Source organism: Nanorana parkeri, unplaced genomic scaffold, assembly GCF_000935625.1.
Source record: "Nanorana parkeri isolate BGI_ZX_2015 unplaced genomic scaffold, ASM93562v1 scaffold645, whole genome shotgun sequence".
Lineage (NCBI taxonomy): Eukaryota > Metazoa > Chordata > Amphibia > Anura > Dicroglossidae > Nanorana > Nanorana parkeri.
In genome coordinates, this window is record NW_017306913.1 from 15831 (window position 1) to 31195 (window position 15365).

At 43.4% G+C, this 15365-nt stretch overlaps 1 protein-coding gene across 1 annotated transcript in view; it reads right to left on the bottom strand.

Moving 5' to 3' along the window:
* Nucleotides 1-868: 868 nt before the first annotated feature.
* LOC108792460 (rho GTPase-activating protein 12-like) overlaps nt 869-15365 on the bottom strand; it is a 39255-nt gene continuing 24758 nt past the window's right edge. Inside the window, exons 3-5 of the mRNA XM_018563250.1 lie at nt 11760-11763; nt 6047-6086; nt 869-974 (exon numbers count right to left, since the gene is read on the bottom strand). Coding sequence (XP_018418752.1) covers nt 869-974; nt 6047-6086; nt 11760-11763 — 150 coding nt within the window. The remainder of the gene's footprint in view (nt 975-6046; nt 6087-11759; nt 11764-15365) is intronic.

A 15365-nucleotide genomic window follows, 5' to 3' on the forward strand; every position in this document is an offset into this window, starting at 1 on the left:
GGAGGATTAGGTTATGGATAGACCCAATTCCAGGCAAAAACAACAGTACTTTTTACAGAGAACTTCCCATGAGGAACAATTACATCACTTCTGAGACATGGTCCCTCTGTATGTGGGAACATAGCCACTCTCTGCTGCTCACTTCCGAGCTGGACTACATTTATATGTGAGGACGCATCCAGCGCCGGCATGTAGAAGCAAAGCAAAAGACTAGTAAACAATACGGATGCATGCCCAGTAGAAGCCACAGGCTCAAGGACAGCTTAGATTTGCAGGTTGGGGAGAGCGTGTGACCACAATATGCGTGTGCTGCTTGCCACACACAGGTTGGAATTTAGGGGAAAGGAGTCTGCCGGGGAAAAGGGGGGGGGGGGCACATGGAGATACATTTTATATTGCCCCCAAAAAAAGCAATGTGTAACTTATTGGCACATTCTTTTATTTGGCAGTGGTTTATTACAGTGGGCCGGATGCAGACTTTATATTCACAAGAAGAGTTTAGTGATACTTTTATGGCTCTTGCACAAGGCCCAAGAGGGCCATACAGAACACGTCCCAGTGTATTGATCTTCCTGGGAGTGACAGGTTTACTGTACAGTAGCGTGCAGTCGTCCTGTAGAAAATCAATGACAGACTGGCTGAAGATATGGTTATATGGGTATGCACGCAAAATCCACTGCTCACATGCGCACCGGGACTTATGCACTGCACCAACACAGGGGGTCTGAAACAGCATCTGTATGAATACCTGAACAGTGACTGCATCTAATTGGATGCAGTCACTGTGTGGCTCACAATTTCCCACCTGGCTCCTTCGATTTTGTAATCAAAGTCTGCTTATGCAGGTTCTGACAGGGACACCCACACCTCAAATTCCAGATGATTCAGCAGGAATCGGCTGAAATTTTAGGCTGTACATGGCCAGCAAAAGGACGGTCAGGGCCTTGTGGGAGACCAGGCATCTGCAGACAAATCTGAAAATTACAGAACAACGCAGTTTTCACCAAGAACCAGAGGCAGAAGGAACAGAAAGAAGCACACGAGGCTGGAGTTCTTCTTTAGGCTCCATTCACACCTAGACATTGTGTCGCTCAAAAGGTAAACATGACAAAATGCTCAAGAAATGAAATGCCCATTCATTTCTATGGCCTCTGTTCACACCCGAGCGTTTTGTTGCACAAAGTTTCTCATTGAAGTGTATGGGACCAAAAAGCGCTGTAATCTGCCAAAAAATAGCTCATGTACTTGCCACAGAATGCTTAGGTGTGAACAGGGGCCACAGAAATTAATGGGATTGCTTGTCTTGAGAGTTATGTCACACATAGCTTTGAGTAACAAAATGCCTAGGTGTGAACGGGAACCTAAGGCCCCGTTCACATATAGCGAATTGTCGCGCGATTTCCGCCGCGATATCGCGCATTTTTGCCGCGCGATATCGCGAGAAGTCGCCGGCCAATGTTATTCAATGGAGCTGTCTTAACTCCATGTCGCTCGTCGCGGTCGCAAGTCGCTTCTACCGGACCCTTTTTTCGGCGGATTTTGCGCGATTTTACTTTTTTTCTATGGAGCCCGACGGGGAAGGTCGCGCTACCGTCGCTGGATCGTCGCTGGAACGTCGCCCCGAAAGTCGCGCTATCCCGGCCGTGCGGATCCGCTGCAAAAGGTATGTCGCTATATGTGAACGGGGCCTAAAGCTGACCTGTACCCATATCTTTAAAAATAACAAACACACCTTTAGAGATGTTTAGTAATGACGATCTTCTTCCCCCTCCCTTTTAGATTGTAAGCCCTCAGGGGCAGGGCCCTCCTTACTATCTTGTCTTGAATTGAATTGTATTGTAATCGTAATGTCTCCCTTATATTGTAAAGCGCTGAGCAAACTGTTGGCGCTATATAAATCCTGTATAATAATAATAATAATACTACAAACACATACTTCTAGATAACTGCCAGCTTTGTATTCTCTTTTCTTCCCCAGTCTTCCGACAGTGGCCATGTTTACCAAGGGCAGATTACTAGCTCTCCTTTTACTTCCTGGATTTCTGACATGTGAATGTGACTAAACATGTGACCAGAACATGTGACCATGCACATCATCTCAGGGAAAGAGAAAATGCCTTTCCCTGAGATTACATTCCCAGCAATGCTCTGCAAGTCCTTTTGCCCTTCAAAGCAGGAAGTGAATGCTGTGCAAGTGTAAGTATTTCATAATCACAGCATTTTACACCAGACCAGATTATTATTAATCATCATACATAGGAGGGATGCATTGGTAGAATTAGATTTTTGTGTAAAGGTCCGCTTTAATGACCTTCTGCAGTAGTTCACTGAAGGGTACAAATCAGTTCCCTGCTGCCGAGTTTCTAATGAAAGGGATTTCTAATACTAAAAGCAGCACTAGTAGTAATTTGTTTTTAAGATGCAAGCTATGGGGGCGACAGTCATCCTGACCCCACAAGTCCCGGGCCTTGAACAAGTAAACAAAATGGGAGTTGAGAATGCAGTAACTGCATGCTAATTGTTGGTCTGTGACTCACTATGTAGCAAAGCCAAAATCAGGATGATGGGTTGGAACTATGTCAGCAATGGCAGCACCCTTTTTATTTTTTACATTGTACAACCTATGGAACAGGTGGGGAGAAATGTAAGCCTGGCAGGGTAATAGGTAGAAGATGGCATACAGCCCAAAAAAACATGAGACCGACATGCCTGACTTTATATTCTAAGACTGCTGATCCAGAAGAAACAAAACCCCAGTGAGTCAGATCTCCGTTTATCCTGGGAGGGTGGGGTGGCCCTCACCAAGCAAATGATAAAGAAAACACACCATTCATTGCCTTGTCGAACGAACAGATCTTCACAAGGATAGCCAGCGCAATGTGCACAGAACACCCACAACTGCTAGAATTAAAGCTCTGACAACCTGCGCTCACTGAGCTCTACCCGGGTTGGATCACTTGATATATTACGAAACATTACACTTCGCTGCCAGCTTAGCTCCACAATTGTTCCGTTTTTTTTTCTTCCTGGCAGGATGATTATCACGCCTTCACTAAACACACTGCTAAGAGCTGCAAACTATGCGACTAGAGAAAAATAGCCTGCAATAAAAAAAAAGAAGCGAGCAGCATTGACAGCGCTGAACTTACCAGCACTTCATACAGTGTGCTCAACGTCACCAATCCAACTCACATGAAAGGAATGAACACTATGCGTTGGTGTCTATACGGATTACTTATTAGAAGGGAAACGCTGACTGATGCCATGCTAATCTTTAATCTATGCAAAAAAAAAAAAAAGTACCATAGACACTATAACATAGAAGTTCATTAAAAAAAAGCAGATATAAGCCAAGTTATACACTAGAGAACCATCTGTGGTACCCGCAGCATTGCATTAATTGGTCCCTTGGGTATAATAGTCACAGGCTTAATTCAATAAGCTATAACAAATTAATTATTAACCACGGCAATTGTTATTTTCATCTGGATGACTCATTTAAAGCCGTCAATACTAAAAATTATGGCAAATTCGGGAACACAGGTTTCTATTGCCAGCAGAAGAAAACATGCCAGAGAGTTAGCTATCTGGCTCCTGGGATATGTTCGCCCATTTGACAAACAAAAGGAGTTAATAAAGAGACCCTGTCAACAAAATGTAAACATTTAGGTGAAAAAAATCAAGTATTTTAAAATTACTTGCAATGTTTTCACTTTAAAATTTTTTTTTATTTACAGTGCACCTTTGAACTTGCAAATTTTGGCTACTCCATTTAGAGTCAATTCCATAGCACAGCCCTCTCCCTGAATAGCCCTCTACTCTTCTGGAAGTGTGTAATACCTCTGGTCTGGCCCAGCTCCTCTCTTCACCTCCTTATATAACCTTATATGCAACTTCTAGGAGAGGAATGAAGGGGAATACTATAGAATGACAGCTCTGAGCCCGCTGGGGCTGCCGACATCACATCCAAGATGGTGGCACCAATACCAACATGCATAAGAAAGTTAAAGCACTCCAGGCACAACTTTTGTTTTTCCCTTGTAGTGGGGCTACTCCCGCACTGCAAGGGTTAACTGCTTTTTTTCCGTCTAGGTGCTAAAATAAAAAAAAAGTAATACGCATACGATCCTTTGGCTTGTTCTTAGACTGGTTCTTTCCGCCTTGTCCCCCCTCAGCTGCAGCAGTCCCTGTGTGTGTTATAAAGTGACCACCGCTCCAAGCTCGCTCTCGAGATTGAGACTACAATCTCAATACAAATTATTAATCTAAACGTGAGATTGTAGTCCATCACGGGAGTGAGCTTGGAGCGGTGCTCACTTTATAAAACACACACAGGGACCATACACAGGGACTGCTGCAGCTGAGGGTGGACAAGGCGGGAAGGACCAGTCCAAGAACATGCCAAAAGACCAGTCCAAGAACATGCCAAAAGGATTGTGTGCGTAAACTGTTTTTTTATTTTAGCAACTAGACGAAAACAAGCAGTCAACCCTTGCAGTGCGGGAGTAGCCCCCCTGCAAAAGTAGCCTCCCTCCAGAAGGAAAGACAGTGTCAGCACCAATTCATAGATGATTTGAGGATCTACAGCCGAGCGATGCACAAATAAGATACATCACTAGGTGATGGTACTAACGGTATCTGACATGGACATATATTATGTGGTAAGCACAATGTGCCAATAAGCCAATGTGCAATCAATGAGACATTACTGGATGAAACTGGCAAGATAGAATTGTTTATAAATATATTTTAAAAAAGAATTAAAGAAAAACCAACAAAAAAAAAAACAAAACAAGAGAATAGCTCCAGGTGGATTTTCAACTTCTCACAATGAATCAAAACAAGACAGTCCTCCTCCTTATAATCCACAGCTTGACAATTGAAGCAATAGTCAACCACTTAAGAGGATAAAAGACTAATAACAATCTTTGCAAATAGGTCACTACGTTGCATGGGTGAGTTACGTAAAAGTAGTGAGAGAAAGGTAGGATCCGACAGACTGTTACAATTAGGAGTGGACAAGGCTTTGCCATGAAGAACCTTGCACGATTCTTGTGAATTACCAATCTGGCATTTTGTTTGGATTCCTTACTGAGTAAAACAAAGGAATGGCTGGCAGATCTTCTGTGGACAAATAGTGAACGCATCATGTGCCTGAGTGACAGTAATTCAAGCATATGCATCCAAGAGCCAGCTGTCAGAAGAGCTGAGGGTTCACGCTCAACCTAACAACAAAAGGGAACTTGCATAGTGACCAATCCTACAAAGGGGTTAGATTTCAGGCAATCTGCATAGCTCCATCTACTCAGCCTGCTCTGGAGACCCCCCTCTCGTCTGGCTGACAGAGAGATAAGCCCCACATGCTGCATCTACACAACCCATTCTAATGCCTACATCCACCGGCTGAGATAGGGGCAATAAAATAGATTTTAAAACAACCCTCAATTCCAAAGTTTACAAGACTGAAGTTGGTTATACACCCATAGACATTTTTACAAAAGATGTTGTTTACAATTAACTCTAATAGTTTATGGGGCCAAATGACGATTGTTTTTGACTATGTCAGTGAAGGTTCTCATTCATCCAGGTCACATGGTATATCTGTAAAAAAATAAGTCAAGGCAACTGGACTTTCTGTATTTTTCTTGACCAGTGAAACGTCTTCAAGAAAAATACAGCAAGTCCAGTTGCCTTGACTTATTTTTCACAGATGTTTTTGTCTGTAGGTGATGAAAATATATGAAGGCGAAGGATGGAGATTCGTATTGCACCTTGTCTGATTGAATGAAATTATAACCATGAATATGATTTTCATTTCGGAAAAATTGTGCATATTGTAAAGCGCATGTTCTAGGAACAAAAAATACAAAGCCCTGTTTCATACATCTGCAATTATATTCAATATACACACACTGCAATGGTGTGAACAAAGCACAAGAAAGCCCATAGGAAAGCATTGTGTTGTATTTTGACTGCAGCTGTCAAAATAAACGGACTGCATCACAACTGCATATGGTGTGAACTGGCCCTTTGGCTGCCCACAGACAAGCAGATATCTCCCAAAGACCATCGGGTGGGAGGGACAGCTGCTTATCCTCGATCACACCAAGACCCACAGACTATTATCCGGCAATTTACCATACAAGAAAAAGTGGTGCGTGAATAGTAGTTAACTTCCAGGCTGCTCAGAGGTGCAGCCCTAATAAGATGATCCACCCCCGAGCACCACATAAGACAGTCCCAATCAGCGTAGAATTAGGCCATGCACGGGCAGCCTAAGCCTAAATGGAACCTATTGGCTTGGAAGTTGTGTTAGTGTTGCTGCTAACATGATTCCAGCTTGTTGTGAGTAATACCTAGAGACCTTCTGCTTTCTTACAGCACGGATGCCAGCAAAGCTTCCGCGGAAAGATGTACAACTTTTAAACACAATTTTAGCAAAGGACACACTTGACATCCTATTGTTTTCATTATAACGCTTGGAAAAAACCAATGCAGTAATCTGGGAGGTTAGATTAAACGCTTAGTGCAATATAGCAATTTCTGGAGGTGAGCCTTGCTCACACGCTGCATACCAGCACACATGTATGATGTTTTATATGTGCACGGTTCACACTATACATGTTCAGTGGTGTGCAGAAAAATGCAGCTCAACAGACACGATGTGAACAAGTCCTCAAAAGCAGATATGCAGCTGGTAAGAAGTTACATAAATAATTACATACAGTGAGAAGTCTCTTTCTGCAAGCCTCATAAATACAGAAAAGCATTCAGATCTCATTTTCCAAGACACTTAGGGCAGGTTCACACCATTTTCGGGACCAGTTCCACCATTTTTGTCCACAGTTCCACTGCATTCGAGACCAGACAAACTGAGACAAGCAGTATTTTTCTGGTCTGGTCTGGAACGGACTGCACTGGTGTGAACAGGAGATCAGAAATAGCATAGGAATACACTAGTATGCATTTTGGGTCTGAAAACCATCTGGTCCGAATTTTTTTTTTTTTTTGCTGGAGTCAGTATGTTAGCTGCAGTGCAGTGCGTTTGACGGACTGGACAAAATGTGACATGCAGTATTTTCTCTGTCGGGATCGGAACGGACTGCGCTTGTGAGAACTGTAGCCCATAAAACACATAGGGATGCATTTTGGGTGCATGAGCGCACGGCTCTGGTCCGGACAGAATCCGGACGTCGTGTGAACAAGCCCTAAACCATATTTTGTGCATGTGCTCTGCACTACCTACAGTATCTTCGATCAGCACAGGAGCCAACATAGCAGTGACACAAGATGCAGATCGCAGTTATGTACCATGGCAGCCCATATGCACAGGCGCGGATCTCCTGACCCCTGAAGCTGCTGACAGATTCCTCAGGAGTGCATCACTTCAATGGGGCTGTTCAGAAGAAAAAAACATGGGGAATCCTGGAGACATCCTATTGAATGTCATGTGACAAAGAGCCCACGAGCACTGCCATCATAGGATCTTGATGCTGCTGGTGGTGGTGGTACCGCTTACGTCGCACCGAGACTTCAATAGAAAAGAAATAAAGTAGTATGTAGGACTGCATGATAAATCATTTAATAGAACGTAATGATCAAGGGTAAAGTTCCATTTTAAAATGGTGCATGTATTTATTACAGGCCAGTATATAAGAGCTACAAGAGGGGAGAGGCAAGGAGGAAGGAGGTAAGAGATATACAAGTGTACCTCCACAAGAGGGACAGATGGGAGCTCTGAAGCAGCTAAGTAGTTCGGACATTATACATTCGTTTTCTAGTTTGATGTGACCTCTCAGAGAGCAACAATCAACCAATGGAAGCAACTTTGATAGCTTTAAGAAATGTCCTACTGCTAGCTGGTGGAGGTCAGGAGGTGTCACAAAGGCTGCAGACACCAATAACAAAAGGAGTCCCTGGAGTGTCATTTATCTTCTATATTTTCACAGCTTAACTTAGTTGATAACAGATAAGTTACAGAGGGGTCATTTGGCACTTTACAATGTATGAAAACAGCACAGTGTACATTAGACTTTGACTTTAAAGCTGGACTACCGGAATATACAAATTACTGCAGCCCTATATTGATTATTATAAATCATTAGATAGAATTTTGCAAATGCAAGCGGTGCAAGTACCTGAATTGTATCCAGACAGTAGCCACTTACAGTCCACTACACAACAAAGCTCAGACTTGGAGGAGCAGAAACATCACAAGGAGCCAATCAATTGTGCTCATGTGCTACCAAGGAACGTGCTGAGCTCATCAATCTGCTGCTTCTCCTTTCACTGTCCAGTCACAGGGTCAGGGAAGGACAAGACCTGTAAGTTCTACTTAATTGCAGCAAGGTCTCCTGTGCTGTGTGGCAGAGTTATGCCAATTTCAGGACTGGATGGACAAAAATACAAATCCTTTGCCAAATAAAACTTCTCCCATATATGTCTTTCATCTGTATATTTAAAAGGAATTCAGCTATGTATAGGGTATGTTCACTTATAAGTGACAGCAATAGGTTGCCTTAGTAACGTTCCATTGCCTTAGAAACACCCATCTGGGACTACAGTGGCGTGAGCGTAGTGACAAAGTATCCGGCTCTGTCCACATCCACTGAATCGTATTTTTCTCTCCTACTCTTCTAATGGAAACTAAAAAAAAGAATTTAAAAAAAAAAAAAAAGGAATGCAAGCGACTCGTGAGGTGCCGAGGTGGACACATTTGTGTAGAATCCGGTATCTAGGGAACTCCTCCCCACCTACTGACAAAAGAGTTCTTATTTGCCATCTGTGTCCCCATCTGAGAGATTTTCCGTAATGTTCATTCTGATAACACAACAGGAAAAGAAAAGGTTTTCCTGGAGATCGGTTAAAGCCGATTCTGAAATATCTACTTAGAAGCACCCCAGCACCTCTTTGAATCGCCCTCCAGTCATTTCCTGCACAGCAGACTGACCAGAGCCATGGCCCCAGTGTGGCAATACTCCTTCAGAGAGGGGGGGACGGTGACAAAATTGTATTGTTTAACTGCAGTGGAGAAAGGTAAGGACATAAATCTGGCTGGAGAACCATGTTAAAGGAGAAGTAAAGCCAAAAACACAGATATAATATATTGCAACTTACCAGTCCTTCGATGTGGTGGCTGCATTAGCTTTCTTTTCTCAGGCTAAGAACATTTTCAGCAAGAATAAGTCAAGGCAACTAAATTTGCTGTATTTTTCTTGAAGAAGTTTCACTGGTCATCCAACCAGCTTTCTCAATTCAGAATGACTGGTAAAAAATTATATGGGAATAAATATGGTGAATGTTGCTCCAATCCACATAATCTGTTAGTCGCAACCAGGTGCTGATTGCATTTCAGAATTGAGAAAGCTGGTTGGATGACCAGTGAAACGTCTTCAAGAAAAAATACAGTTGCCTTGACTTATTCTTTACAGATATATCATGACCTGGATGAATGAGAACCGTCACAGACATTTTCAGCAAGTACCTGCTGATTTTGTCCAAAGTGCAGTGCTGTCAGCATATCTCCCGAATCCTCATATAATGGAGGAGGACAATGCCAGACATGTTTGAAGTCCAGCCTGGGTGGCAAACCTCGCCTCTTTTAGACTTAGTAAAAGGATTGAGCGTATGTCCCCAGGGACCAGAAGTGTGTTATTCACAGAAATACCAGGTGAAAAGAAAAGAAAAAAGAAAACTAATGCCATATATTTTAGGAACTGGTAAGCTGTATTAAAATTACACTAGAAACTCAGGAGTAAAACCTTAAAAATGCATTAAAATGTAATTGGTGCTGACACTGTCCTTCCTTCTGAAGGGTGTCTACTTATGTTCCCCATGGTCCCTGTGTGTCACTGCTCCAAGCTCACTCCTGTGATGGACTATAATCTCAATACAAATTAGTAAACTTAACATGAGATTGTAGTCCATCACAGGAGTGAGCTTGGCGGCGGTGACTAAGTTAAAACACACACAGGGACCATGGCGAACTAACGTAGCCCCCCTCCAGAAGGAAGGACAGAGTCAGCACCAATTCAGAGATGATTTGAGGATCTACAGCCGAGTGATACCCAAATAAGATACTTTTTTGTTAATAGTTAAGATACTTGAATGTATTTTTAAGATTTAACTTCTGAGTTTCGTGTCACTTTAAAGGTGAAACTGGGCTCCTATATTCACCACAAGTAAAAGTCCTCCTGATTTACATTACATACTGTATCACAAATGCTGATTACAAGACCTCAGAGTCTCTCCATCTGTTACAGCACATGCGGAGGTGCAGATCTCATAATGAGCTCCGATGATCACGCCGTGTACAGGGACATGGTGCCGGGTAAAGGACAGACTCAGCAGGGAGGCAATCTGAACCTCAGCCCCATTCGTCGCCTGGGAGAGGCTGAGAGCAGAGGTTTTGCTTCAAATTAATATAATCATTCATGTGTGTAGAATAACCTATTTAGGTCAGTGTACAGAGATTTCTTCTTCCTCCTTTACTTCAGAAAAGGAAAATGATTTCTGTGCAATGCTGGAGTGTGTGCTCGGGCTTTGCAGGAAAAATGGGAAAGGTCTTTACACAGCCCTGATAGTGCCGGCCACCAAAGTCCTATGAAACTGATCAACATTGGCCGGGAATCAATCAGATATCAAACAATAATGTGCGCAGCCAGATCAGGTTTGCTAAACACATTCCTTGTTTCTCCCATCACATTACAAATAAAAGGCGAGGAGGAGAGAGGAAAAAGCCACGGACAGAGCGGGACAGCACAAGATACACACTCACATCTCTACAATACTTCTATAAAAACTCCAGCCAAAAGACTAAACAGAGGAAATACATATAAGAGACGTGTTTGCATGCAAAAGGATTTGTATTTCTCTTCATTCCTTCCTGAGGTTTATTCCACCAAACAGCACAGTTGAGGAGGACGACAACACATTCTGTGTCAGGGCAGGTTCCCACCATTTTCCGCACCAGATCTGATCCGGAAAATGGTGTGAACCTGCCCGCAGTACCAGTGCATTCCAGACCAGACCAAATGTGACACGCAGTATTTTTCTGGTCTGGAACAGACTGTGCTGGTGTGAACCGAGGCCAGAAATAGCATAGGGATACATTAGGATGCATTTTGGGTCTGGAAACAATCTGGTCTGGTGGAGATGTGGTGTGAATGGGCCCTCACAGTACCACACTATAGAAGGGATACAGTGGTGTGTTCTCTCTGCTACCAGCCAGCTGATTGGACAGTGAAAGTGATGCAGTGAAGTGATCAACTCTGATCTCTTCTCACTCTGCTCTCTCCTCCTAGGAGCATGGCCCTTGTCTGCACAATTCTATGCTGCACACCTAATTGAACTTCCAGTTCTGCCTCTCCCAGTGCCGCTGAACCAGAGATTGGAAGAGGCTGATAGTCATATTCATGTGCTTTCACTAACTGAATAAAAGTATATACATTTAAAGAGTAATTGATACCTAGATGCATTAATGTGAGTCTTTCATATCTTATTGGAGTTCATATAGTAGAGGAAGAATCTGGCCGCACTCCATTACACGCTGAATAATATATCTGTTTCATAAGTGCAATGTGGATCTTGTCAAATTCAGAGCCGTCCTGTGTCCTCTCTACACCTTTTGTGGACTACAGAATGATTAACCTTCATGTTGTAGAGCTCTAAGAGTGGGAGTGCTTGAGCAGTTTAGCAGAAGACACTGGGGAGAGGTGACAACATTCAGTCTACAAAAATGTCTGCTGTCAGCACACAACAGAACTTAACTTGTTTCCCAAGTTTCAGCCACATTGGGATAACCTCTATTTATATTTATTACATGTTCCCATTCACATAGCATATGCTAACATTTCTTCTTGCTTCTCTTTCTTTGAAATGTTAGGAGGGGCTGTAAAGGATCTGAGGCGAGCACGTAACATATGGAAGGGCTTTCTCAAATTTGGCAGCGAAATTGAAAATACACTTGAAGCTGGCTATACATTGTTCTATTTTTTTCGCTCAACCTACCGGCTGAACAAAGAAAAAAAAAAAAAATAGAACAGATTCCTCCATCAATGCTTATGAGTATTGTTCCAGGAATCCCCCGCTGTCTCTTTTGTATTCTGCCAGCAGCCAATAGCTGCTGTCAGAATACACAAGCAGTGCTATTGGCTGCCAGCAGCATTTGTTCAAAGACTTTCTAACCAGCTCCTTCGATCAGCTGATTGCAGGATGCTGGCTGGGAGGGAGCCGACAGCGGCACCCACTGTGCAAATTTTGGTCGGTTCCTGAAGAAAGCCGCATAAATGTTGAACTTTAGAAGCGGAGTGCATTTCTGGCAGATCAACAGGTATTCGTCTGCACATGCAGGGACTTTAAAAAGGGGTAAAACAATAAAACAGGGAAATGCATAGAATATAATAATGTGCCGAGCTAAATAATATACAAATTATTCATATGATGTATGCTCAAAGTGAATAGGGTAGTGAGCAGTCCTTCACCATATACATGTAGTGAGCACACATATAAAGAGGGGTGCTCGCCTGATGCTGTGGGCCCACAGAGTAGGTCACAGCAGATCCCTTCTCAGAAAGGGGAGGGAAGTCCTTATGTACGGTAACAAGGTGAAGGACTGAAAGAGACTTTAGATTGCTGTTCCTCAGACACTTTGGAGACAGACGTTCACATGTGGATATTTTCTGTGTGTCCATCACACTTGTGAACTCTATTTATATATTTTTCGGATATGTATGCACTGATACTAGTATCGGTGCCAATACCGAGTATTTAGGCGAGTACTCGTACTCTCCTAAATGCTCCGATACCTTTCCAGATACTGGAAGTTCCAGTCAGAGGGAGATTTCCTCTTAGCGGCAGTGCCGCGAGGGAACATGGAGCAGCGAAGCTGGTTCTGTGCTGTTTGGCTGGCTTGATGCAGATTGGCTGGGAAGCCGGCTTCCCAGCCAACCAGTGTCGTGCCGGGAAAACAAATCTGATATGGCGACACAACCCCCACCCTGCAGGCACCTCATTCCTCTCACATACTCAGCAGCAGTCATTACCGTACCAGCCCCTCAGCCAGCTGGTCTGTGTGTACAGCGCCCTCGTGCTCGGCCCTTAGCCTGCTACTGCGCATGTGCAGACTGTCCAGCGCTCTCATTTAGAAATCCTGTGCATGCGCAGACTGAGGGCGCTATACACACAGGAGATATGGGCAGATCCAGGAGAGCAGTGTCTGCCCAGCTGGCAGAGGGACTGGTACAGTAATGACCGCTGCTAAGGATCTATGTGAGGGGAATTATTTGTCTGCAGGGTGGGGGTCATGTCACCAGATTGTCAGATCTGTTTGGCCGGCCTCCATGCTGATTGGCTGGGAAGCCGGCTCTATGCTACCGGAAGTACTCGTTATCGGCGAGTACCGAAATATAAATATATCGGTACTCGTACTCAATACTGAAAAACCGGTATCGGTGTATCCCCAGTATGCACCAAGGTATTATACACATTTAACGGTGTGAAGGGCTTAGTGCGTGATTTAGATCGTTCACATACGAATATTGTTGCATTCACACAGTTTTTGATATCTTGTACATGATCACCACTCTATTCACTTTGAGTATGTCGTTACATCATATGAATAATTTGTATATTGATTAGCTTGGCACAATATTGCATCCATAGCCATCATATTATACTGGATATAATTAGAGTGCCTAGAAGCTTCATCATTCACATACCGGCGCAGATCATTTTTTGTTATCATTACACAAACGTACAGGATAAGTTTTGCCTTGACATATACTTGAATAGTGTTTCCAACACCCTCATGGCCAGAGCAATCGACTCACAAAAAAGCGCACATCTGTTTGTCCACATAAGGGAACTGGAGAGATGCCGCTATGGGGGAAGTGCCCACTTTCTCAATAAAACGCATTATGCCTGGCATGTGCGGCGGTAGCCTTTCTGGGACTTTATGTTCTGGTGACAAAAAGAAAAGCGGCCTGGAAAAGGAGCTTAATAAACTGTTCATTTTGCACAGCTGATTCACTAAGAACAATGAGCATTATTGAATGATAACAAGTATGGGGGCTGCTCCTAGAGAGAACGCTGGCACTAGCATCCCTGGGCCTGACTCACTCCAAATACAGAACAAACTACAATGGGGGCCGACATTTAACCCTTTGGTTTTAGCCAAAAGAAAAAACACGCTCAACAGCACTGATGTCCAGGGTAATAAACATATGTTGTTCAATGCGCCGTCTGCCAACAAGTCTCATTTGGTAAACATTGTACAATGATTTTCTCTGGGGATTCCACAAAATACAGCTGTTGCTGCCAACATTGGGGAATATAGTAAGGGAGTTCATATACAGGTGTTGGCATTTGTGTCAGAATCGAGGAACAACAAAAATATTGTTATAAAGTTATACTTGTTATAAGTTATAAAACAAGCTTCACTGATACCAGGATTGGAAAACATCTGCATTCATATTGTATACATTTTTATATCACCACAAGAAGGGTGATAAAAGTAAAATTCACTTGAAATGCCAATAGGATTTATTTTAAGTCACAATGAAGGGTATTTATCAAAAATGGAGCAGACAAAATCTCGAGTAGCTGTGCATGGCAACCAATTAGAAAATGAAAGAGAGAAGCTGATTGGTTGCCGTGCACAGCTGCTCCAGATTTTTGTCTGCGCCAATCTTGATAAATTCCCCCCAATGGCCATCAGGCTTTATGGATTTGCTCCGAGTGTTGTCTAGCAGCGATGAGTGCTCTTGCTTTGAAGCTGTAAGGTTCTGTCATTAGGGCCCGGTCACACCAGTTGCATTGCGTTCCAGGCCGGTTCTGTCTGGAACGCATTGCCTCGCATTGCAGCCGGCTCACTTTTTAGTGGGGCACGGAGGGGGCATGGCCGGCCATTGAAGCAAATGGCACCGTAGCCACACCCTCTGGCCGCAATGCGATCGCCCGCACGGGATCGCAAGGCACATTGTGCCTGCGGTCCGGCGCGATCAAAATGGTGCTTGCAGCATTTTGATCGCACCGGACCGCAGGCACAATAATGGTCCACTTTAACAGCGATGTGGAGTTTAGAAACAAAATGCAAGTTCTAAGCTTTGCTAATTATGGGGAAAAAATGCTCGCTCCATCCATCCATCTATATCTTTATTATTATCCAAAGAGGAAAAAGCTAAACTGGCCACATACTTAACATTTTTTGTTCAGCCTGCAGGGTGTTTAGCATGGATGGAAGAATCTCATGCTGCGACTATTGAATTCTGACAGCAGCAAGTAAGCCATAGCAAGAATACAGGACATGAACTGTGACTGCAGCTGATTGGCTTAGAATTTTCCGCCCGGCTTCTTCAATTTTATGA